This window comes from Lates calcarifer, linkage group LG20 (assembly GCF_001640805.2).
Source record: "Lates calcarifer isolate ASB-BC8 linkage group LG20, TLL_Latcal_v3, whole genome shotgun sequence".
NCBI lineage: Eukaryota > Metazoa > Chordata > Actinopteri > Centropomidae > Lates > Lates calcarifer.
In genome coordinates, this window is record NC_066852.1 from 11,497,703 (window position 1) to 11,524,550 (window position 26,848).

General features: G+C 40.8%; 2 protein-coding genes across 3 annotated transcripts in view; one reads left to right on the top strand and one right to left on the bottom strand.

Annotated features, from left to right (window-relative positions):
• Positions 1-1,293: 1,293 nt before the first annotated feature.
• rtn2b (reticulon 2b) lies at positions 1,294-5,537 on the top strand. The gene is made up of 7 exons (XM_018692283.2): positions 1,294-1,411; positions 3,089-3,296; positions 3,495-3,633; positions 3,826-3,895; positions 4,129-4,175; positions 4,417-4,475; positions 4,591-5,537. Exons 1-7 carry the CDS (start codon positions 1,399-1,401, stop codon positions 4,697-4,699), a joined length of 645 nt encoding a protein of 214 aa, XP_018547799.1. The 5' UTR covers positions 1,294-1,398; the 3' UTR covers positions 4,700-5,537.
• Positions 5,286-26,848, bottom strand: part of nectin3b (nectin cell adhesion molecule 3b) — a 29,086-nt gene continuing 7,523 nt past the window's right edge. Inside the window, exons 3-8 of one of the 2 annotated variants that reach the window (XM_018692281.2) lie at positions 25,761-26,060; positions 24,443-24,560; positions 24,079-24,230; positions 12,517-12,661; positions 10,230-10,332; positions 5,286-9,879 (exon numbers count right to left, since the gene is read on the bottom strand). In XM_018692281.2, coding sequence (XP_018547797.1) covers positions 9,706-9,879; positions 10,230-10,332; positions 12,517-12,661; positions 24,079-24,230; positions 24,443-24,560; positions 25,761-26,060 — 992 coding nt within the window. In that variant the 3' untranslated portion in view covers positions 5,286-9,705. Of the gene's footprint in view, positions 9,880-10,229; positions 10,333-12,516; positions 12,662-16,691; positions 21,241-24,078; positions 24,231-24,442; positions 24,561-25,760; positions 26,061-26,848 lie in introns of those variants that run through there. The other variant, XM_018692280.1, reaches the window with a different exon arrangement.

Sequence of the window (26,848 nt, forward strand, 5' to 3'; positions counted from 1 at the left end):
TGCATGTGGTTATTAGTCATGGGTGTAAAATATTCAGTATTCTGTTTAAATGCTGTCTATACTAAGATGGAAAACAATATTGTTAGCTACAAATCTGTATTTTTTCCATCTTTATAGGACCAAGGAATTTGTCCCTGTTATAGAGACAAACAGGCAAAGAGGAATGTGATTTTTGTTTTCCATGACACATGCATGTCACCAAAACATGATCACTTGTTTGGCAGCATTCCCTGAACAACTGATTAAATGAATCAGCCAGGACGACATCACTGATCTCTCTAGTACTCAACATACTTTGATTTTGGAGCGGACACTCTGTCAGTCATGTTACTGTGACCAGGAGGAGACAGATGGATCAGCTATTTGGCAGTTTTCATGTTACATGTCAGTACGGGAAAAAAACAGCTTGTCATAGAGATACACAATAGAAATAAATAGAAACAAACCTCTTGAGTTTGTTTGTGCTCCACATGAACGGTGGGTACGTGGGCATGGTACAGTCTACAAGCAGATTAACATTTCTGCTCGCAGCTCCAAAAATGTTCAAGTCAAATTTGATTTATCCAACCCATTACTGCATTGCCTGCTTCTAGTAATAGTCATATATATATATATATATATATATATATATATATATATATATATAGCCAGGATGACATCACTGATCTCTCTAGTGCTCAACATACTTTGAGGTAAAATAAAAAAGGTAAAATAAGATGAGATTAAATGATAAGATCAAATGATAAGATATAAGCTAAGATAACATAAGTATCTTTGTAACATAAGTTAATGGTGTGAGTTACAGTGTTGCATTCTGAGACTGTAAGGTCTGTGTGGTTTTGGTCTGACTGACTCTGAGGTATCGACAGAGACACTTACAAGAAGCTGGAATGAAAGACTACTTGAGTCTCAGGCAGAAAAATGTCTACTATCTGTCTTACGTGCAATCACTTCTTTATTAGGATATGCTGTGTTTCTAGTTATGACGCAGGCTTTATTATAAATTAATTAGTTTGTGATTAATGCTGCAGTATACAGCTGGTGGAGATAGTGGTTTACTAACAACAACTGTGTTCTTATTAATCCATACTATTGATGAGTTTGATGTTAAAAACTGTTCCTGGCTAACGTGGCTGCATGTGCAGATCTCTGGGTGCAGGACAGTCTCTGAAAGCTGAGGGACATGTACATGCTGATGTCTCAGGTTCCCAATTTGAGTGTGTGTGTGCCTCTGTGTGTGTGTGTGAATCCAAACAGGGGGTATCCAATACAGGATAAAATTAGGCCAGGCTGGCCTTATATTGCTGACAGAGCTTGGGTGGCCAAAAAAAGCCTGGAGTACAAGCCAACAGTGGAAGCGCAAAGGAAGAGAGGAGAGCGAGCAGGATCGCCGCTGAAATGGCCACCAAACGTAAGGAAAGAAATGGTGACAGCTTTGAGAAAAGTGAATCAGAGCAGACTGGTCAGAGAGTCAGGGTCCAGCTGTCAGGTGGAAGAGAGAGAGAGATAATTTATTTTTCTCCTCTGCTGGGCAGGTGTGAACACAGACAGGATGGCAAGTCAAATACTGAGTCCAACATGTCTTTCATTTGGTGGACAGATGGGCAGAATGGGACTCAGCTAAATGAGAGCCTATTGCTGATTGAATGTTGTTTATTTCATTCTCATTGTCCCATTAGAAAAGAAGACTGATGTGTTTTTCTGTTATGGCTATTTCTCAGACTTTATTTTACTGTTGTTATTGAAGTTAGAATTAAGAGTCAGGTTTTGTTTATGCCAGGCTTGGAAAATGACTTCATAGGTGTAACAGCATAAGTATGAGTGTCTCTGTTTCTGACTCACCAGTTTCCAAATTTACCATTAAATAACAAAACCTTAGTGTTTGGAAAACTGATTATGAAACCAGGGCTGTTGGTTTAATGGTGTGTAAATGCATGACTCTGTTGCTTGTAAATTGTCTTCTGGAAAACAAGTTGTTGTTGTTGTGTGTAAAATTCTTGAGGATTTGTTTTAATCAGATAATTATCTTGACATTAACGCTGGAGTTAGGAGGCTAATCTGATGTTTTGTTGTCTGAATATCTAATATCATACTGTGACTCATAGTATATTTATTCATTTATTTCTTACTCATTCAGAAATGTGCAAAGTGCATTATTAAAAGCAACACATTCATTCTGAGATGGGTTCTTTCCTAAAATATCTTCTTTTTTTACATGAGGAAATAACTAATGATGAGTAATTTTTGTTGGTTGTTTTGATGTTTTCTCGCTGTCATCCTTTCTCCAGCCTCTTACTGACTCTAACTAACTTTCCATTTTGCCTCTCATATAACTGAGGCCTCTCTGGCACAGAGGGAGGGATGTGTGTCACATTTCTGTCAGCAGCAGCAGGTTTGTTTGTAATAAAAAAGAAGAAGATGACCTGAGGTTGTTTGGTTGAAGAGTGAATGTTGCAAACCACATCCACTCACTTGCATTTTGAAGCGACAGCTCTTTCACAAAATTTTAGAAAACTGATATGAAATCGTCTGAAACAAAGTCTAAGCATCTTTAGAAAAGGGCCATAAAAATGTTAACTGCTGCAAAGCAGAAGAGTCAAGAGCTGACTTGTGATGACGTGGCACTGGCTAATTATGTTGGATGTGCATATTGCTTAAATGAGAATGCTCTATAAGACTGTTTTGTTTGTCCCAGGTGTTTTATAATCTAAAAATGGGCCCAGTTTTTTTCCCCTCACACACTGAGGCATCTTTTCTGTCACTTTTTCATGGCCACTGCAATTTAGTTACATTCACTTCCCTGTTCACTGTCATCTATTTATGTGATACCCCAAGGTATTATCAAGTTGTCACCGAGTAAAACAGCTGCTTCAGAGGCACTCTTAAACCTTGCGGTGACCTCTTTTCACAAAAGTTACCACCACATTCAAAAACAAGCATCTGTTGGGTTAACATCATTATGAAAAATAAAGTACCTTATCTAACTGAGCATGGAGATGGTCTACAAAGTTAACAGATTCCCTCAAATATAGCCCTTCCCTTCTGTCCATCACTCATTAAGTGTAACTCATCTAACTGTTTTTGGTAGTTGTGGATCTGGTGTACTGGCGGAACATGAGGAAGACCTGCGTGGTCTTCACGGGACTCGTGGTCTGTCTGGTCAGCCTGTTCCAGCTCAGCACCATCACCGTGCTCTCCCACATCTGTCTGGGTGTCATGTGTGTCACCTTCTCTCTCCGTCTCTACTATAAGCTGTTGGAGCTGCTGCGCTGGAACCCTGGGGTGCACCCCTTCCAGTGAGTCTGGCACACACTGGAACTTCTACGGCAGAAAAATGCTGCTGCTCTGCTCTCTATGGGTTCAAACTTTCAATCACCTCGCACTTTTGATTAAATGTAGAGCCTCAGTTGACTTGCCTCACTTCAGCCTTCTAATGTGGTAAATGTGCACAGCTTGTTGTTTCTCTAATTGTGTGTTTATGTGTCTGCTCCCAGGTCATATCTGGATTACGACAGCTCTCTGACAGATAAGGACACGGTGATGCTGGTGGAGGAGGTGGTGCTACTGATTGCATTTGCCGTCACAGAGATCAAGCGCCTCCTTTTCATTGACAGCATGATCGACTCTATTAAGGTCCGAGAATATGACAAGGTTAACATGTGAACAGCACAAAGCTTAAAGTTGTATGGTTGAAAAAATGAGATGCCGCTGATGGTTGACACTGTGTCAGACAGGAATGTGGTCATGGTCAGCTCTTTTTACAATACAGGAAGTACCTATCAAATGTAAATAAATCACACTGTTTCTCTGTTTCCCTTCCCTCAGTTCGTTGTGCTCCTGTATCTGTTGACCTATGTCGGCGTCCTAGCCAACGGACTGACTCTGATCATAACTGGTGAGCTGAAATCATTACACACATCCACTGCTGCCTCCTAATCTTTTCACACAGACACAGTGTGTGAATGTGATGCAACACCCTGTATCCCACATCCAAAGCCTTCTAGGGTTGTAATAGTGTCCTAAGAGTTACAGTATCTTATTAGCTAAATAATTTCAGTAAAAGTCTTGCACTGGTCATTCAAATAATACTTCTAAACTATTCTTTTGTCCTTTGTGCTTGTTTCACAGCTGTGATCGCTATTTTCTCTCTTCCTCTGTTGTACAAAAAGCAGCAGGTGAGATGGTGTATACTGGGCCGAAATCCAGAATTAGGTCACTTTTCAATGACATCACAAAACTGCATGTATTTACTCAAGCAGAAAGACAGCATTGTGTATGTAGACATGGAGCATGAGACTAAAAAAAACTTCTGCAAGTGATTAACTACATGACAGTATCATATCAACTCTGCTGAAGACACAAATGTTATTTTCTTGGAGACTGAATTCACTGACCCATCTGTCATTCTGGTGACAGGTGCGGATAAGGAGGGTGGTTAGAGCCGTCAAAGCTTTTGTAAAGAAAATCAAAAACCTGTAAGTAACCTGCTCTTTCTACACTGTTCATGCTAAGAAAACATAAACGTGTTTCAGTTCTTTTTCATCTTTTCTGAATTGTGTCTAGTGATGTGACGCCCGTGTTTTGTCGCAGGTGCCTCAGTCTGTATGATTCAGTGAGATCCTCTCCTGCTCCTGCACCTGCCCCAAAACCTGGATCCATTGCTGTAGCTGCCCCCAAACAGAAAGCCAAGTCAAAGTAACTTGTTTTGTTACATGTTGAGAAAGCACTCAGGATTTGGGATTTGGAAAATGTTGGAATGGTACATCTTCTGTGGGGCCCGCTGGAGGGGCTGCTCATTTCCATTTCTGCACCGCCATGTTTGTTTACGGGAGCAAGATTTAATTGATCGTGACAGCTGAAACAAAGCTGCCATTCACTCAAGGACAGGAAGGGGAAGTGTATGAGGAGAGGAATTTTATTTACAGAGATGCTTTGTTGGCAGTGTTTAGTGTAACCAGTTCACACAGTCATCTACACCAAACAGGGACAGTACAGAATATTACAGTTTTCCCTCCCTTCAATATCAAGTCTATTTTTACATAACTGGTGAGCACTGTGTTCCTGTTGAGCTGCAGAATTATTCATGACAAAGTAATGGAGCATTATTGCTGCTTTCATTAGTTAGAATTATTTATTTTTAGTTGAATAGAATAAAACTGACATGAACTTCACCCGCCATTAATTAACATTAATAGTTTTGGGCTCGCTACATTGAAGTATCAGCAAAAGCTTTCTAAGCAGCAGCTGCTTACAACTTTAATGAGACTTATATGAGAGATGACGAGAGCACTGTTGACATGTAAATCGCATTTAATCAGGTACAAACTGTGACTTTCTGCTGCTCTTGGGGCAGTTAAAAGATATAAAGTGTTGCAACTCCTAACACGTGAGAGGAACTTCAACTGTCCTGCAGCTGAAGAGCAACTTTTTACTTTGCTGGTAACAGTAACCCACCGAACCAAAGCTGTGAGAGCAGCGAGAGTGAGCCAAAACTGTCAAGTCGAGTGCTATAAAACCAAAAAAAAAAAAAAAAACAAGCTGAAAGATGTTCAATTGCTTCATAGAAGTTAGGGCAATTGCAGAGTTGGGTGACAACAACCCATGTAGTCACAAAAATATAAAAACACTGATTATACATTAAGTTTTCTCTCAGTTGGTTTTGGAGCAATGAATTGCTATCAGTTTATTTTTATTTGTTTTCACTTTTCTTACATCACTATATAACTATTATTATCTTAATGAGGACAAACCATCTCTACCCTGTTTTAGCTGCATAATTGTGTGAATGAGTTGCACCATAAACTGCCATCGAACCACAACCTACAGATTTTATACTGTTTGTAAAAGAGTTATCGTCACCATCAGGCATTAGAGAAAAAGCCAGTTACTTTAATGAAGGGCTGAGACACTAAATAGACTCATCTTTCAAGGCCATGTCTCACTTCCAAAAACAAACCAAGCAACGTCACAACACTCTGCTGACAGCCTGAGAAGAAAAAAGTGCTTGAGGGGGCAGTTTGACAAGGAGATGAAGGTCACTGCTAAATACAAAATATCCACTTTAGGCAGCCATTAAATTTCATACTCAGACCTCATCCAATGTAATTTCACTTGTTTCAAGAATTTCCTGGGAAAGCTCCACATCCTGAAAGGAACAATGCAGATTACACCTGTGGCACCTTTTTGATATTCATGTCAGTCCACAATTTCATACTTACAATACAGGTGGTTGCCTGCACGACCTCATGTCAACATTTTCCAAATCAGCCAAACAATTTGAGAAAGTGTTCATTAGTCAATGATGAACCTTTGACTAAAACTGTAATTGACGACACTTCAGTTGTGACCTTCAGTTGTGGACATTTAAACTTCACCTAATTTCTCTCCACCCTCGAGTCGTATCACCTCTGCAAACTGTGACATCAGCTGAAAGACCAACGAATGGTTATGGATAGATGAGGGTTGGGTGTTGCACCAGCTTGGGCAAGGATTACAAAGCTGACAAAACTAAATGATGGCAAAAGTTTCAATTTTGGGTGGACTTTTCCTTTATTCTAGACAACTGTGTGGTTTTCACTGCCAAACCTGAGCCAGTAAACTGTAAGCAGTTATTTCAGCGCAGCTGTTTAGCCGGCGAGCTGTATGTCAGATTAATGTCGGTGACCACGTGGTCGGTGTTTCAGAACTTAAAATGAAACTGCACTCATACTAACATGTCTTAATGAGCTTAAGTTATTTACTGTAATTTCACATTATGATCCCGGGTTTAAACAGCATTTGGACCCCTGCTGTTACAATGGGCAAAGAGGGCTTTAGTAGTTTCAGTATGTAATGAAAAATAAAAAGATCAGTACACCCAAAATACTAATTTTCTTATTCAAGTGAAAAAAGTGTGCTATTTGGGCGAATCGACCCTTTAACGACAAAAAATTAACATTTTACTGTCAAACCAGTTCACCTTTTAAAAGCAATATTAGTAACAGTACATTATCAGTTTACTGCCTGTTTTGGCTGTTGATGTGGAAGTGGCGTCTAGGCATGGACTGTTACAGTTGTCACTGTTATCCTTTGTTTTGGGTTTACTTATGTCTATAGGTATTTATGGTTTTTTTTTATTGTTTTTTTCCTATTCTTATATTGCTCCCTAATAAAAAAGTTATTTACTAAAAAGGTGAGAAGGTGAGTTTGCTTAGCACCCCCAGAACTAGACCTTAATCACTTTGTTATCTGTTGACTGTACTAACTTTATTAACAGTGATGTGACTAACATTACATCCTGAGCCAACATGCACATTACAGGGACTGAAACTGAAGAAGCTGAATGGAATTCAGACATAATTAATTTTATTATTTATATTTTTAGTTTCTCTACTCCATGTCTAAATGTCTTCAGTGATAAAAGGTCTACTGCTCATGTGTAAATCAGTATAGACAAACTAACCACTGAAGCTCATCAAGCTGATTATACCCAAAGCTAAAGGCTCACATGTGGCAAAACAACAGAGGGTAATTTAAAGAGACAAATATGATAACGTGGCAAAATGTCAGTGAGCTGCCTCACAGGACACAGTCAGTATGAGTCAGTATGTTTATACTCATTTTATAGCTGGAAAATATGTCACGACTTCTTGTCTTTATAATCATATTATCTATTTTTTAAATAACGATAAACTCTTTTGTCTAAATTAGCATTACAAAGCAACATATCCCAGTTCATATTGTTTAATCCAACTCCAGCTTAATTATAAAACTATAATAAAACTATACACTTCCTCCACCTTAAACTTCCCATCAATGCATAGCAGCTGAGGGTCTCGTTTACTTCACACATTTTCAGTGATACCTGACATGACAGCGGGGGCTGCACTGACAGATTTGACCACTAGGTGTCGCTCTTGGAAAGTGTCAGCTACACCCTTTCTCGCGTCAGCGGAGAAACCCAGAGCTCTGACTGATCTGAAGAAATAAATCAATCCTGACAAACATTTTCACCGTCAGTGTGGTGTCAATACAACGTGAGCTTCGGCTTCTCCAACACAAACACTGCTTCACCTACACAAAATGTTCCTGGCAATAAAAACAGCTTTTTTTCCTCCCCCTCCTCATGTGAGAATCACAGTGGATACAATGTGACTGTGACCTTGAGATGAATTTTTCTCAAAAACCCTCAACACGTCAATTCAAACTCTTTCAAATCTTCAAGGGCTTCTTCTCTTGTTTCCACATGTGATGACTCAGAGCTTCCGTCTCTTCGGCTGTTTACTTTTAGACGGTTATTGAACGCCCTCATGCAGAGCTATCTGATTTTACACAGCAGTTTGGAAGATTGGTTACTCTGTTTTTCTTTCATTTGTTAGTCCTTGCATGCGATTTGTGATGTTTCAGAGTGAGGACAGATGATGGCTTTTCACTGTTAGGCCACTTGCATATGGTTGCAATTTAATTTAATACATAAATCAGGCAAGAAAACAGCTCACAACTGTCTAATCACTACATCATACTACTGAATATATTCAGAGGGAATACCCTGAATATGTAAATATGGCACTTAAAACAGCTAGTTCTTCAGATCTTCACTATAAAAGTCAGACACATTTTACAGGAGCCACATTTCCCTTAGTTTACACATAGTGTGTTTTTCTACAATATATATAAAACACTGACATCAGTAATGTCTCATATTACTGTTTCCCTGATTAGTAGATTATGACTCTGCATAATTACACTGACACTGAGGCTACATTTACACATTTACAAATCTACAGTTTCTGCTGCCAAAAAGCATAGTGTCATACCATTACAACAGCAAATCACAGACCTGGGACAGAAACACCTTAATTAATCCCTTCATGGTCTGTGTTGCAGTTAGTACATTTGGTCTCAGTGGACCTCAGCAGTTCGGATCTGGCGCGGTATGGTCTGGTGATATGCCTGAAAATACAGAGTCTCAGATTTATGTGTCTTGGTACCCTCTCTGACAGGGGAAAAGGAAATAGCAGTAGGATTTTGGTGAATAACCACGACCTATCGACATTTAAAAGAGAGAATACTGCACATACTCATTAGGTGGCAGATAATGTGAGTTTTACTCTCTTGGTCATGTGATGTCTAAAGCCTCACCATTGTATCCTAAGTGATATTTAACACTGAATACTGATAAATACATCTGCAAAACAAAAATTAGAAAGGGAAAAAGAATTAAAGGAGTATTCTGACATTTTAGGAAATACACTTCAATGCAGATTGTTAGATAAGAGGACTGATACTCCTGCCATGTTTGTGCATGAACTATCAAGCTGCAGCCAGCAGTTATTTAGCTTAGCTTAGCATACAGGGGAGAAACAGAAGTGTAAAAACCACAATTTGTTGTTTGTGGGCTATTTCTTGGTTGCCAGGTAACTGACAAAGAGTTAAGAAGTACCATGTAGTTTCCTAGCTAACCATGGCTTCATATTTCGGACATCAGATAAATCATCTCATCCAACTCTCAGCAAGAAAGCAAATAAACGTATTACTCCGAAATGTGTATCATTCCTTTGAGACATAATATTTATACAAGATGGTGTAAAAGATGATGAAAATGTGTAAAAACTTCCTGCAAACAGAGAAGTCGCCCTTGATGTCTCAGTGGCTAAGGTGAAGCCCGTACAGAGTGACAGAGTGAATGACTGCCAGCTGCTTGGTGGCCTGAACTCAAGATGTCTGTCACACATAGTGTTCACGGTGGTTGATGTACACCCGGTCTGTCCCACTCTGATGACATACCCACTCCAGGCGGGACAGCTGCTGGGTGGGGCTTTGTGTTCCCGGCGGTCCCGGCCTCGTTGTGGGTGGTTGCTGCCCGTCAGTCAGCTCGTACCTGCGCTCTGCCCTGCGAGTCTATAGGTCAAAGAAAACATAAAAATTCTTATGTCAGAGCCTCAAGATTAGATTGTGAGAAGAGAAAGGAATATTTTTTTCCTTTGGGCATCTTTTCGCGTGAGACCGAAAAAGTACAGGCTTGGAACACAATTAAAATTTAAACTATCCTACATAGTAAATGAGTACAGCCATTAGGCCTCCAGCTTAATAAAAACAGATGACGTCAGACAGCAGGTTGTAATTACGTCCTGTAGTGACTCAGTGCTCATCATTAGCTCACTAAGTTTTAATGTTTCCTTTGTAGAGACGAGTAAGTGATGATTCAGATAGACCTAAATGCAATGACACCAGGGACGTGGGGAGTTTACCTGACAGAGCCAGGCCACTTGTGACGCGTGGACACCCAGAGGGACGGCAGGCACTCTCTCAGAGTAGGGAGGAGGCGGCTTGTGTGTCGGAGGAAGGTCAATCCTTTAGAAGAAGAGAGAGGAAACAAAAAGTTGCAATGACCGGAGGTTTTAGTTTTCACAGATGCAAAATGAACAAATGATTCTTATTTAAAAAGAAGCAGAATGACTGGACAACCAATGACTGGACAAAGTTGCAATGACTTTTTAAAGTCTGAGAAAACAACCCTGATGATGTCATGGTGACATCATCCAGGTTATCTTGAGTTGGACTTGAAGAATACAAATTTAAAACATAAACGTCAGCATATTTCGATCTCTGCTGTATCGATTTTGATCATTATTTCTTAAAATCTGTCTCCTGCAAGTCCACCAACTTTAATGGAAATACAGTACTAAATCAGTGGAGTATTCCTTTAAGCAGTAGTATACAGTGATATTAATGACGTCATACCAAAATCAACAGTGTTTATATAGGATATCTGACAACATGGGTATAAGGGTGATGGACTTTCATACATAACAGTACATCAGAAGATTTCTGACAGCTGTTCCTCTAAATCCCTGTAAGATGCTGAAGCCTGAGTCATTCTCTCATCTATTGAAATCCCCGTCCACTACTAAACTGAAACCTGGAAACTGACCTTGGCCATTCATAAAACGATGTCATGACAGGCATTGATTTTTCTAGCACTGTATATCACTTGATGCCGTGCTTCTCTTTCATACTTCAGATGAGAAGTGGTAAGAGATTACAGTTAGTGCTCCCAGTGACCTGCTGTCCTATACACTCACGTCTGGGTGTGATGAAGGAGAGGGGTGAGGCCTGCGTCCGCCCCTCCCTGTCATCCCACCGGGACTTCCAGCCACGGTCACACTTAAGATGCTGAGTTTGTCATGGCACTGACCATGGGAGCAACACATGGCTGGATACACTGCCCTGTAGTGTCAGTGCTGCGATGCAGGGCCCACACCCGCGCACAAATGTTGAGTATTTTCCACCTCTGTTTCTGCATGCTGTTTTCTGCCGGTGTTCAGACAGTCAGCAGTAACTGTAGGTGGGCTATTTTCACCAGCGCTGTTACATAATCAGCCGGTTTGAAACTCAGTCTGATGCATGCACTGTAAGTGTCTTTCAAATTTCCCTGAAGAGGGCACTGCCACTGAAATTAGGACGCAATTTTTTTTTTTAAAAGGTGAATATGTTTTGAGCAAGGAAACAAATGTTGTTGTTCATGACTTCTTGACTGACTGATTTATTTAGGACAATGAGAAAGCATTTGAGATATTAGAAACAGTTTAGACTTAACAATAATAATCAATTGATAATCAGCTCTTTGCTTTGTACTTCCCAACTGTAAGCTTGTACTTCTTATCCAACCAGATTCAGTCCCATTTTCATACATCATTGACTTATTTTCAGTTGGCATTAAAGAAGAGTTTTGTGAGGATTTATCAGCCTGAGTAAAATACTACAGGAATTACATTTATTTAACCATTAGCTACACAGAGATATGCTTGATGCACTTAGCTGTTTCCCTGGAGTGAGCATGCACAATGACACTCTAACAAGGATGGATGAGGGGATCAACCTGCAACCTTGCAGATATGGTCCACAGGTTCATAATAATGATTTGTATGTAAGGGGTGGGATCAGCAGTATTGGACACATAAAGTAGACGTTTATGTTGCTATGCCGACTTTAATGTTAAATAGAAGCAGAGTCAATCAGAGTAAACCCTGAGGTTTTATCCTTGTGCAGGAGAAGACATAAAAGCCCCTTTTCATTCCTGAAATCTACCATCTGTAACAGATATTTAGAACAGACACAACAGAGACGGACAAAACAAAGAGCAAACCGGCGCATACACATGTACACACACATAAACAAGGAATTTAATGTCAGTCGCAGGACTCTGGCTGAGTGTGACCCAGCTTCTTCTGTAAATAATTTAACCTCAAAGTTATTCTTCTTTGCTCTAACATTAACATGAGTGCTGGTGCACTATAGGAGCAGACGGAACAAAATAGGACAAGGGCTTGCTGCCAAGACAGCAATTATCTGCCACCCCTCAACCTTGTCCCGCAGCCTCCCTGCTCCAGGGTGCGCACCGCTGCAGCTCTCTCAGCAGGAGTAAGGAGAAACTCCCTGAACCTACCGACGGGCTTCAGTCAACCTCGCGAGGTATAGTGTCATTAATTAACCAGCCGAGCATGTTCCGCAGCATGAATTATTTGTCACACTTACACTTTATCGGTGAAGGCTGGCGGCGGGGCCTTGCGAGCAGTGAGGATCACAATGATGAAGACTGCGATGAGGAAGAGGGCAAGAACCGCGCCCATCACAGCTCCAGCCACGGCGATGGAGTTTGACCTCTCCGCCTGGGACTGTTCTGAGACAGAGAGAGAAAAGACTTTAAGCATACCACTAACACAGTAACATCAACATGAGAGAACAATGGACAGACTCAACAGTTTTGTCCGTGCACAACCAGTTTCAGACCCATACTTCCAACTCAACATGCGCCCCCTAGAGGCAAAGAGAGCAACAGGAACAGCACTTTAAGTCGACCTGTCACCATCTACTGGCAAAGAAGCAAAAGTGTCTGCAATTTTGACACCTGCGCTATCAATGGACACTGAGTAACACGGCTTAAGCTTTTTTCAGGTTTGTATTTGTGTATGGGAGGGTGTTTGATGTTTTTACTTATTAAACTTGCTTGTTTTGTTAACCAGAGTACATTTTGTTCTGAAGAATGCAAACTGCTCTGAGTGTGACCACGTGTCTGCTGTCCTCAAGGACCAAGTTTGAAACATCCAAAGAAAAAAAGGAATGTAGGGCTACACACACACACACACACACACACACACACACACTCACACACAAATGAATCATAAAAGCTTCTGAATATTTGAACCATTTGGGTTTTATTAAACTCATTTACATATCTGCTGTTTTTTATAAAATAGCAACAGACAAATAGTTGTTTCTCAAGATCACAGACAGAAAATAGGCATGTCAAGTATAAGGGAAATAAAGATGTCATATTCTAATGTCATATATTATCACTGACATGTATATACAGTACCTCTGCTGTATCTGCGGGTCTTAACCATGGTTTTAACTGCTACGGTATTTTTCTCTCTTACAGGTGGTGCAGAGTAAAATGTAGGTTTGGCACTTGTTGAGAATCTGCAACCTGATAAACATGAATCACTTAGAGGTTTATCATTTTGGGAAATATGCATATTTACTTTCTTGCAGAGCATTAAATGAGAAGACTGATATCACTTTCATATCCGCCTGTTAAATATGAAGCTGTGGCCAGACAGTGATTAACTTAGCTGAGCTCTGACTCCAGGTAGTCGCTGTAGCTGATCAAGAAATATATAACAATATAACATATATAAAATCACAAATTTACACTGCAGCTTTTTTTTTTTTCAAATTAAACTAATAAAATACAGTATAATTTGTCACTGCTGATAGTTGGATTTTGTTACCTTTGGACAGAGCCAGACTAGCTGATCCCCCCTGCTTTCAGTCTTTGCCCCAAGCTAAACTAAGCTAAGCTAAGCATCTTATTATAAATTTTCCTATCAAATCTTGGCAAGAAACAAATGGTGCATTCCCCAACTATTCTTTTAAATTAGTTACAAGCCTGTCCATTGTAAAACATAACAAACCACGGCTTATAAATGACCACTGAGTGGAATCAATACCTCCAACAGTCTCAACAAAAACAGTATGAGCTTTGTATCATATGGTCGTTGTTTAGCCGGTCATTTTTGTGTTGTCCAAGTCTGTATTGGATAACACATATGTTCAGTTAAACTGTAACTAATATAAAAGGGATAGGGTAGCTGCAGTTTAGAGGTTCAGTGAGAGGTCCTGCACACTGAAACTCTAATCATGCGCCTAAATGTTTTATTCAAACATTTTCACCTCCATCCATCCATGTTTTGTCTTTTCTTTGTGTGTGGAGTTGTAGATACAGCTATGTCTGTTGAATTAGCTTTGTTAGACCATATGCTTGCATATGCTCCATGTTGTCCACTGAGGGGATTAGGATTAATCGTGATTAAGATGCATTAAACTCACAGAACAGCGAGCTTTGGCCAATCAGCAGTAATGTGTAAAACTGTGATTGTGGGGCACTGAGGGAACTGGAGGACAAAAGGTGACAGAGAAAAAAAAAGCAAAGTGTGTAATGGTCAATTCCAGTTGATTTAGCTTTGAGGTGAGAAAAAAAAATCAATAATGTGCTGAGATGAGAATCCTAAATAACAGTTCATTTATGATGCAGATTGAAAAAGCTGGGACTTCTGAGCTCGCTCCTGAAAGCCACTTCTTCCTCTTCTTTTTCCCCTCCCCCCTCCACTCTTCTCCCTTCACACTGTCCTCTAACAGTTAATAACCGTTCAGTTACCTCTGGTGGCCGCTGAACTATGACAAGAGTCTCTTGAGTTGATCTAAACGTCTTTAAGAAATGCAGCTGTGAGCTTTAATGCCTGGTGACAGACATTTTCTCTGAAATTCAATGTGACAAGAAATAAACATGCTTTAAACTCAGTATGCAAAGAGCACCTTCCAGAGTTCATAAGGTTTAATCATACTGAAGTAAAACTTGATATGTTCAGAATATGAAAGTCTTATGAAAGGAAAAAACTAAGATGTGCAGGTTGGGTAAATACATTATTTTTTACATGCTTTTAGAAGCTGTTTAGCTAAAACTAAGATTATTTAGAGCATGCATATGCATAAATCTGTTCTGACATTTTTCTCCAATTTGAACATTTCATTGGTTCAAATACCATCCATTCTGGAGGGGCTTGGATTAGTGGTGTTAGTGGTGGATCAACTGTCCCCACACTGGGATCTGGCTCCAGTGCAAGAACCTCTCTGTCTCCTCTAGCACTTTATCGCACACGCACATCATCACTATGAAGCCAGGAAAAGTGACATGCTGATGCTCATCGAGGTCAGCGCAACAGACGTGCTCATCATGAATTTAACACAGCGTGCCTCGGCCGCCTGAAAAGAAGTGGGGGAACGAGTGACGGCTAACCCTACCCCTCCCAATCCTAAAACCACCAACAGCAGGGTCAAGGGTCATACTATTGCCCAGACAACAGGCCCTGCAGGGAGCAGATGCCGCTGTAGTAGCAGAGAGGTGGGGGAGGAAGATTAGAGCTGTAGGTGGTGTGTCATTTTCCTCTCAGACATCTATTTCAATATTTTCAGCTCAAAGATGGCGACAATTTGATCCCGCTTCTCTACTGGGGAGTTAATATCAAAGTCTCTCTCTCATAACCAGGCGTCAGCGCTGCATCCCTCCATGCTGCCTGAGACGTTTGCTCACTCCTTTGTGTGTTGTGAAAAGTATCCTTGGAAACTGTTGTGTTGCAGGCAAAAGGCAAATCCACTGATCTTCTTCACAAGTGTCTCAAACAAATTCAAGCGTTGCCGGCTGACATCATTACTGCTACTGAGCTGCTCCACCATGTGTCTCCAGACTGAGCATGCCCCGTTTCAAGGTCAGAGAGACAACAACTGCTGTGACCATGATAAGATCTATAGAAGACAGAGAGGTCAACTGAAATAAAGACTTTCAAAGGGGAAGTGTGTCTGTCATGAGGACCTGGGGTCCGTGCTTAACAGTGTCAAGGTCACATTGGCGTGATATGTCCTTATAGCCAGAGGAGCTCTCTGCAGTGCAGCGGGACATAATGGGCCATTTTCAATTCTAGTGGCTAATTCTCTCCTTTCTGTTCTCGCCTTTCACAGCAGCACAGTTAACCTCGCTTGCTCCACGCATCCCGTCGCATCCCTCTCCCTCTTTCTGTGGCCAGGTAGAGCTTGTAGGAAGACAGCCTCCATCAGCAGCTCCAGATGAGCTTGTTGCCATGGGGACAGTCAATGGGCTGGAGAGTGGGGACTTTGGGCCAGACATAAACACTCAGCATTTAATTTTACCAGCTGGGAGACAGTGGGAGAAAGACACAGGGGGGGTTGAATTCACAAAGGAGAGGAGCTGTAGGGGAGAGCGAGGGTCTTTCTGTCCTGAAACAAAGCAAACTAGGACTGATGAGGAGGGCAGAGGAAGTGCTGGATCTCCCCCTGACTAGGAAAATACCACTGGAGAGGAACAGCTTAGTATTCAAGTGTTGTATTTAATCAGATGGTAAAAGCAATAAATTGTGATTGTTAAAGAGTTATGAAGCTAAGGTTAAGTGAGGATGATTTTCAGTTACATCATGTACGGTGTCCCACATGTGCGTACTGGGTTTGGGGGGTGGGGGGTTGGTTATGCAGCATTATGCATTAGGGAGCTAGAGATGATGTCATTTGTAGAAGCACAAAGAGGCTGAGACTGAGCAGTCTGAGTAATGGCAAGCTCAAAAACCTCCAGAGAAAAGAACTCACAGGTGCTAAGGTGCTTTATTGAACTAAAGGATCTCAAAAAGATTGACAAAATAATGCTCCACTGTTGTCACTGACATAAATATTTTTTTTTTCCTTCCAGAAACTTACATTTCCTTCTGTATATACAAAAACAAAACATGACCACAAGGTGCATTGACAATGTGAGACTGAAGTTAATTCCTCAGTCCTTTGAACAACAGTGATTCTACAAAAACCAAAACCCCTGACAAATACCTATGAAGTAGAGATTTAACTAATTTTACATCAAAATTCATTCAAGCATTGTCTTTTTCTGTGTGTTTTAATGCCTCTAGGTTTGCAAATATACTGCGTCATTAACTGTCATAGTGACAAGGGCAGAGAAGTGAATATGGCACTAAGGAGTCCTCCTAACACACAGTATGCAGTGAAAATTAAAAGAAAATAAATCTCATAAAGCAACAAATCACGTTCTCACATCCAGAAGTAAACAATAATAAGAAAACACTAAGAAAACACACATTTCTTCTTCTAGGTATCTAAGGCACTAGTTTGTATTTCTCAACCCAAAGTGAAGGACGTTTCCTCAAGGTAAAGATACTGATGACTGATTTCTATACAAAATGTCACAGTACAAAAAGAACTTCATTAATCCAGGTGCAGGGCTGCAAACTGACGAGTCAAGCAAAAATAGTATATTGATTAGTGGAATTTCCGTCTTAGTGCATAGAGGCAAACAGAAGAAGGGGTCAGGCTGCTGTGCTTCCTGTTATTCTCTGCATTCATGTGAAAGTCACCAGAAAAACAGAGAAAAGGTGTCAGCAGTGCACCCACACCCCAAAACACAACTTTGATTTCAACTAATCTAAATGAGGTTTTGTGGTTCATAAATTGCCATCTGTACACTTTATTTTGTACACTCCCATTACAAAGGGTCAGTTCACCCAAATTACAAATGACACATTTTCTCTTTTACATTTAGTGCTATCTATCAATGCATATCTGTCTCTGAGGTTTCAACCTCCACCACTACACATTAAAGGTGGACGGAATTTACTTTGTGGTTTTCATGGCATTAACAAGACCTCTTTACAAAAATATTGTCCTGGTCACTCTGGGTGATCTACACTGTAAACATAATTTTCATGGGAACTACATTCAACCAAAGACATAGTCCATATGAAAACTTTCAACAGTATGTTGTGTAAATTATCCAGAGTGTTTTAGGCGAGAGATGTAGAGGAAACATAGGCACATTAAACCAAAACTTTCTGTATAGCACCAGTGGTAAGTGAGGAATTATGTTAATGTAACCGGAGTGAACCGAGACCTAAGGTAGTTATAGGAATGAGAAGCTTTGAGTCTATAGAGATAAATTAGTCCTACTGTACTGCACAGCATCTGAAACAACACTTGAGACGACATGAATTGCAGTATAGGGGTCATATTCTCTGCTTGCAAGTTACAGTGGCACATTATTAAATCTCACTATGAGAATCGCAGCCTATTCACTCCACAGAATTCATACCCTGACAAATAATTAGTGCGGGTTCATAACGATATAACTAATTCCCATTTTGACGACTCTTACTGTAATATTAAAGTGGCCTAAAGCATCTTTTCATTTCTATTTCAGGCTACAAGACCCTGTATACAACAGTGATACGTTAGTCATTTATATAAGCTAATAATCAGTTGCTATCTAGTCAGTAATACTTATGTGACACACTGTCATCATCATATTTATACATACAAGTTAAACAAATATTTGGCATCTGGCAGCAAATATTGTAAATGTGACCATACAACTAAAGTTGGCATGTATTCACAAACACTAGTGTACATGAGAGAAACTGTTGGATTTCCTCCATGCAGTCTGGTGAACAGGTGCATGTGTTGAAACACTTTAAATTTTTATTGTTTACCTGATCACACACAAAAACTGAAATGTATCCATGGTAGCTTTATCTAAGTTTGACTCCTGAACTACTGGAGCTCCCAGTGACACTGATGTGTAAAACACTTTTGCCTCAGTTCAATCACAGTCCTGCTACATTTGAGCATCATGACTGGAAATAAAATGTGGCTGATTACAAATGAAGACAGACTTAACAGTAAATCCAGCCTGGAAACCTTCTCAGAGAAAAGAACAGGGTGTTTTACTTTATAGCTACTTAAGAGGATAATTATAAGGGAAAGATTTAATGATCAGTGTCTGTCCCTTCTGGTGAGTAAGCACTGTGCTGTGGATAAAAAAGCTGAGTGGAAGTTTTGATAACCACAGGTGATAGTGACAGCACATCCATCACAAAGACCTGACTTGTCTACATAATGTATATTTTACTGTGATAGTACAGGTAGAGACTACAAATCCTTCAGCTAAACAATAAGTGGTTAGCATGATTAGAGTGTGCAGTTGCACATGTGGATAAGCCACAATAAGCCTGTTAATGCCTCAGACTGTAACTGTGTCTTGTTTCTACAGATTACTCAGAGTAGTGAAATTAGATCATGGGTGGTTATTTGTAGTGGCTACACTCTTGAATGATTTCTTTGTGTGACAAAATACTAGGAGGCCAGTGCATGGTGGCTGCCATACTGTAGGTCTGCTTTAAACAATGCCCCTGCTGACAGCACTCTTGAATTTCCAAGAGCCCTGGTTTGATGCTAGAGTGCAAATTCTCAAACACATCCATCATCGTCATCCGACAGACAACAAGACCATGCGTTTGTGGCTAACAACTGAACAGGACAAACGACCTGATACCCCTCTCAAAAGAATCACTAACTCAGACAAACATTACAAAGGCAATAATATGCTAACTTATTTTAACTTGCAGTGGATGGAAGAATGTTGTGGCAAATTTGCATATCAAAGCTTGACTATATGACAAACCCAGTCTGTTGTTACAGTGGATTGTGCCTCGTGCATGCAGGCTTCCCTGCTTACCCTCTCTCCATCCCTCCCTCCTGGGGATAAAAGACGGGCCGAGGACATACGGTAGAAATGCTCTTAAGTTTCCCACTCTAGGCCACCAGCTTTAAAGGACATTGCTAGGATATCAGTAGTGAAGTCCTCAAGCTCGTGAGTCTCCCATCATGGTGTTTTACATAAAGGGCAGGCATTTGGTAGAAAACAAATGCTCTGATGACCTGGTTGCCCATTATTAAGTTTCGCAAAAGGCAGTGCAATACTTTATATGACCATGGGTGTGGAGAGGCCACCAATCGTGGAGGGATCTTGATTTCTCAGGGAGACAAATCCTTTCTTGAATCAGCCTATAATGCCTCTGCTGCGTCCTGCTGAGTTTTCGGAAAAGGACCTTTCATGGATTTGCTTTTTAATCAAGGTTCTTGAAACCATTCTTGAATGTCAGCCAATCATATTCAGGTCTTTTAAACCAATCAATGTAATCAATATCACCACATACAAAATACAAATAAGTGTCACACAGACTAAGAAGGCTGATTTTGTAGAAACAAAAACAAAGAAACAAAACAACCGTATGTGATCTTGAAGCCCCCAGGGCTTCCACTCAACTGAGAGACATTAGTAATTCGAAATAAATTGGCAGTCCATGTAGTAAGGCAGAGACAGCATTTACGTCATGATCTTTTGTTAGTCTCTACACACACAAACTAGTGACATGCCAACTTCTATAGGCATGTAGATGTTGACTGTGTCAAAGTGGCTGTGCAGTCCACAGTCTGTCCCCACGAAGAAGAGAAACATTACATCAAGTGTCGACCAGGACACTTGAACAAAACAAGGGAATTACAGAACTGAGATTAGTAGACGTGTGCCTGTACGTACTGACCAGAAATAATGTGTTTCTTCCTAATATAATAAATGAAAACCTCCGATTTCTGTTGTATTTCTGCTCCTGCAGAACCAGGTAGCTTGTCAAACGTACCACTCCCTACGTGAGATGACTGAGCCGTCTGTGTGAGACACATAGTCACCCTCGGGCCCACTATCGTAGCAGTCATCTGACAGGTAGGGGGCGCCATTTCCCTGGTGCTTTGGTGAATGAGGGTATCTGGCCTGCCGTGGACTAGAATACTGTGTGTGTTCACGGTGGTGATTCTGCTGATGGCTGTGGTGACTGCTCTCCCTCATTGCCCTAGTGTAGCCATTAGAGGGATATTCCTCTCCATTATAGTTGCTATGGTGACGGCGGTCACGCTCTTGTTTGAGCTGGCGGTCGCCCCACTCTTCTCGGTCGTGGTCCCGTTGGTAGGAGCTGCTGCCAGCTTTGGTGGGATGGAGCTCATGCTGCGTGGGGGCTTTCTGGAGGTCATTGGGGCCCAGGTACTGCTTGGTGTAGTAGTTCCCGTGGAAGGTCTGCTGTTTCCGGAGGTAACACACACCAACCACAGACAGCAGCAGTAGGAGGAACAAGGCCCCACCCACAGCCCCACCCACTATGGAACCAAGATTACTCTCAGGCAGGGCTTCAAGTGTGGGGGAGCTGAGGAGGACATGGCCCTTATCATCCACTAAGGTGGAGGAGGCAGAGCCAGTTAGGACAGGAGCAGTAATGGTGGAAGGCATGGTGGGAGGATCTAATGGAGGGAAGGAGGGTGAGAGGGGAGTAGAGGGTGGAAGGGAGAGATGAACAGACAGAGAGGCAGAGAATGTCAATGCCAACTACATCAGCATTTTACTAGGAAGGGACAGGTCGACGGAAACATCAGCTAAGCTACCACACATACTAAACTATCAGCTAGCAGTCTCAGGTTTGCACTGCCAATTCTTAAGAGCTTATGGGTGTAGTCTTGAGTGGTGATTGGTAAGTAAAACATACAAATCTAGATTTTGGTAAGATGGATTGATGCAATAGTTACATTAGATGATGGACAAATGAGAAAATTTGCTGGGAGAGTCTGAACAGCAGCACTTCAATTAAAATAAACTAAGATTTTTCAGTTTGTCACTACATTATACTGTCGTGGTTTCTAATATTCTCCTAAGATGATAGCCACCAGTCACAGTAATTACAGCTCTGAAATGGCTCCAACAAGTGTTCACTACCTCCTTGAATCTTTAACTAAATGTATATGATTTTTTTTTCACTTTGGTCAAAGCAGGCCATGTTGTCATTCGTTCAATAAAAAACATGTAGGAAATCTTTACAAATTCTTTATAGACTCTTAATGTCAGAATTTGTGCCTCTTACCAGCAAAATCTTATTTGAGTACAGTTTCAAGTATCTATGTGCCACTTTACTGTCAGCTTTCTTTATTTTGGCATGAATACACTTAAAGGCAAAGCAAGAGCAAACCAAAGGCCACTGAGGAAAGGACTGAACAGAGTAAATTGTACACAAATTAAAAACATTTAAGAACTTATGTTAAAGGATTTGGGTGCACTTACAACAGGAGCCTAACATGGAGGGCACAAGAAACATCAGTCTTTGAATGCTTTAAATGAAACTCTCTTGTATTTCCTCTGGCTTTGCACCTAGATATCCACTCATGCACACAGTCAAGTACTTTAATTGACAAAGTCACTTGTAACCTAGGCAATGCATGCCAATGTCTTTGCACAAGATGGTCATTATCTCCAGGTCAGTAATAGGTCTGTGAAGCATTTGCTGTTGGCCTCTGCTAGTTTTTTGCACTATTCTTGTTTTCTTGTTCATTTTTATCTGATAGCTAAGGAGAGTATTCCCCTGGCTGCCATATTCTAAGATTACTTGGCTCAGTAGGTGACTTTGCCTCACCCAGTTAGTTTTATGTCCATTCAGTTTCACAGAGTGTATTGTAGTGACGGCCAAGGATGTTTTTGATCACCGTATGTGGCACTAAATGAATGCAGCTTTGTAACTGGTGAGTAATTAATTTCTTGCTTTGTTGGTAGGGAGCTTTTGGCTGTGTAACTAACTCCCTTAAAATCTGTGATTTCTGGGACTGTGAAAGCAAATAATCCCAATTTAAAATCACAGTAACAATTGTTGGTGACTGAAATGAGTTTCTCAGCCTTGTCAGTGTCTGATGGATTGTTTGACACGTGTAAAGCAAGTAAAAAAGGAAACCCCTGTACACTGTAATACAATCCAGCCCAACGATCATGGTTAATGTTACTGTTGTGAATGTCACAGCGGTTTCATTTATTGTCTAACACTGACTCAAGATTTTGACATTTTTTAGGCTGAACACAACATGAAACAGCCTGAAAAAGTATCAGTGGGTTGACTGAAAAGTGTAAACTATTGAATCATGGTGTTATTAGAAAGAGAGATGTTCCTAAATTTCCTGACTTTCTGTGAGTGCCAAGCCAAATTATAACCAAATTATTTTGTACACTGCATGCCTAAAATTGCATGAGAACATGCATTTAAAACTCTATTTTGCAAGTATAATGATGCATTGCCATGATTTCACTCCTCAACTATTAGAACAGCAACCTTAACGTCAACTGTATTAGGCATGATGCCCACAAAACAGAAGAGCCACAACCCATAATCAGAAGGAGCTCAAGTAATGGAAAGAATCTGAATCTAAAAGCTTTAATGGTGCTGCTAAATTGCTCTGCCACTTTAACCTCAGTGCCAGGCCAGATGTGAGGAAAAGATTCACATCTGAGAGCTGAGAACCATGAACCCAAACGTTTGTAGTCTCTAGGTATATCAATCGTCCAACTTCATGCAGAGGCAGTGAACTGACATATGTGAGCACACCCACAGCAACACACACAACCGAGGGTACACTAACACGGGTAAGCTTATGCACGCCCGTACAGGTCCTCTCAAAGGAAAATGAAATATGGACGATAAATAATAAATAGGAGTTGAAAAGAACTGGTTAATGTTTTATGAATCTGGGACATCATCTCACAGTCAGGCTGCAGGGTTTTGCCTCTTACTGCATGACACATGCAGAAATAAAAGAAACACAGAAAGGAAGCGAGAGAGATGTAAAAGAAAATCACATCATAATCAGAACAACATTCAGGGAGAGCTTCCATGGACAAGACAGATTCTATGAAACCAGAGGAACATGCTCATCATACACAACAGAGAGACGTGACACACTTAGATGCCAAGCCAAGAGGACAGAGCAGAGGCAGTGCACTGTGGTCTGAAGAGGCCTTAAATATTTGCAGCTGTTTGGCTCAGGAACTTCCCCTTTGAACATCTGGAGACCTAATGTTAATCAAGACTAATCAGCATGCAATTAAGGGTAAACCTAATATTATCAGTGCCAACACAGTGTTCCATGGGTGATGCTTGATAGACCGTCAGGACGTACAGAATGAGCGAGAGTGATACAGTGTCACATTTCAGCTTGAAGGACAATGTCACAGGCAGTGATACCCTCTATGACGTGCATGCACGCACAGTGCTTCCTAAGGGAAGGCAATAGGAGTCAGCTGTGCCCTGGTGTGTATACTCAGCTCACCTTGTATGAGAATGCGCACATCCCGGCTGCGAAGGTTGATGTCATTGGCAACCTCGCACCTGTAAACTCCAGAGTCATTCCGGTGGAGGGGACGCAGGAAGAGCAAAGTGCTGTTCACTATTTCCACCCCCTCTGGCATTTCACTGTCCAATCTGTGATACACAAGAGACATGAACATTTAGACACACAAAGACACACCTACAACAAATATCTTACTATGAAATCATGTACATGTGACATTTTATTTGGGATGTATGATAAATTAGAACTTGAAAGTTTTAAAATAAACATTACTACTAGCCTTGGGTAACAAGTAAAAACTCAGAAGAGAAAAGAAAGATGCCCTACACACAGGTTTACACACCTGATCCATCTGAAGTGATGAGCTGGTGGGTTTGCGTTGGCTTTGCATGTCATCTGAACGTTTTCCCGACCCACGTACCAGTCTCCATCATAGCCCACAACTGAGATATCAGGAGCAACTGCAGAAAGACAAGAAACAAAAACAAATACTGAGGAACCACTACAACTTAACCAGAAACCTAACAACCTTAGAAAACTGATCAACTGAACAGACAGAGCAGTAACTGCTCTGCTCAGTCCAGCTCATCAATGCTGTTCTCCTATACTCTTCACTGCCAAATTATCATGGGATTTCTATATCTATATCCATCTATATTAAATTAGTTCCTCTGTTAGTTGCTATTTGTTCATAGAAAGCTACTCATACTACAGTATGCAGGATGTTGCTCCATGGCTTTAGACTTGTCAGTTTTTTTGTTTTGTTTTTTTTCTGCACCACATATTGAATAAGCATAAAATCCTTGGTTGTTGCCATCAGTCACAAAACCTTAAGTCAGACCAAAGTTAAATGCATCTGTCGAACAAAAAAGATTTTCAAGGAGGTCATTTTAACCCTCTTGCTAGTCTATTTGTAGCTCGTGCAAAAGTCCCATTTGTGCCCCACAGAGTACAGATATGTACTGTAACATCTATGGGGGCTTACTGACAGGAAACATTTACACTTTTGACAGTTTAGGAGCAGACACGACTATGAACTGACACAGAAAAGCCTACAGAATTTGAAAAAAAAAAAAAACCATAGAAAACACCAAGGAACAAGTCTTTCAAAAATCATAATTAACACCTGTAAGGAGTCTGTGTGACTAGTCCTTGATTTCATCCCTGTCAATTCAGCTGTTTCTAAAGTGAATTGCTGTTGACATGCTTCAAATAAATCAAACATCAACGCTGACAAGACCAAGGTTTATCAATTGTCTGCTGCTGAAAATCAAATACCTTTACTTTTAAGGCTTTAAGTCCTGAACTTTCTGTTAAATACAACGTTTAAATGTTTAAGGAAAGAAAGGCAGCTGTATTTGTCCCCATCCATTTACAGCCAGGCTTAGACCTCAATCCAATCTATTTTAGAGTGTAGACTCTACTGAACTCTTTAATCTACTCACTTTAGCCCTGCACGTTTATTTTGACCCGATCAGTCTAATAAATTCCTGAACACCTATTGAAAACTGACCTTTTTCACAAGCATGTCATCCATAAAAATATACATATTTATAGCACTTGTTTCACTCGTGTTAAGAATACAACATACAGTATTTACTATAGGGCTCTCTACCAACTGTTAATATGTTACCCCACATAGCCACTCATAAGATACCCACACTGCACATTGAGCTGGTAGGGGATCCTGAAGTCACTCTGCAGAGCGGGATGGCGGACCACACAGGTGAGTGTGTGGCCTTGGACGTGGCGTGTGGGCTGCCAGAGGTAGCGCACTTGCGTGCTGGTGGTGCCGTTGACCTCATCAAATAGCTGCACTTCTGACTGGCCAAAAAGATTGGATTCCCAGGACACCTCAGCAGGAGGCCGGGCCCGCTCAGCAATACAGGTGGCCACCACAGTTTCATTGCCACCGTCGATCAAGGCAGTCGACCCTGCAGACACGTAGACCTTCGGCTCCACTGTGAGTCAGAGAGTGAGTAAACATTAGGAGAGAAGGTTATTTTTTTATTTTATCAATACCACTTTTCTTTTCCTGCATCTTTAATTCTGTTTTCTTCACCTCTGTCATTTCTCTGCAGCAGAGTCCAACCCATCATTAGCAGCTCTAACCACCCCTGTGATCTGTGAGTGAATACACATACACCCATTGTGTTTGTGAACCAACAGTGACAACCTGTGTCCAAATTAAAACAAAAAGGGTACTCCCTTCAGAAATACTGTACTGGAATCTGCTGTTGCTCCCATCAACAAGTCCTTTAAAACAAGGGTTAATACTAGACACAGACTACATCAATGTTTTCTGATGCTGTAAAACTCATTGCTCTCCCTCTACTCGCTCAAGAATTTTCTCTCCACTTTATCCAACTGACTGTTTTATCTTTCTGTATGATTTTGCATACATTTACTATATCTTAATACAATATCTGACTAAATGTATTGTTACTGATACTGGATTATTGATTTCAGTGTATCGTCCAGCCCTAACAATCAGACATCTAATAGCAAGCACTGCCTTATCCTGATCTGCTTAGATCCTTTGACAAGTGTCGGTATCCACAGGTTGGCATTAGGGCTACTAGTTTTATTTCCACTATCAATTAATCTGTCAATTTTCTTGATAAAACAGTTACTCGTGTGGTCTATAAAATGTTAGACAAGAGTGGAAAATGCCAATCACACTTTCCCAGAGCCAAGGTAATGTCTTCAAGGGTCTTGTTTTGTAGAATCAAAAGTCCAAACCCCAAAG

What these genes read in the sequence shown, in the direction of transcription:
- rtn2b (XM_018692283.2), top strand. An exon ending in GCATGATCGACTCTATTAAG is followed by an intron (nt 3,634 to 3,825) that starts GTCCGAGAATAT and finishes CCCTTCCCTCAG; the next exon opens with TTCGTTGTGCTCCTGTATCT. An exon ending in TGTTGTACAAAAAGCAGCAG is followed by an intron (nt 4,176 to 4,416) that starts GTGAGATGGTGT and finishes TTCTGGTGACAG; the next exon opens with GTGCGGATAAGGAGGGTGGT.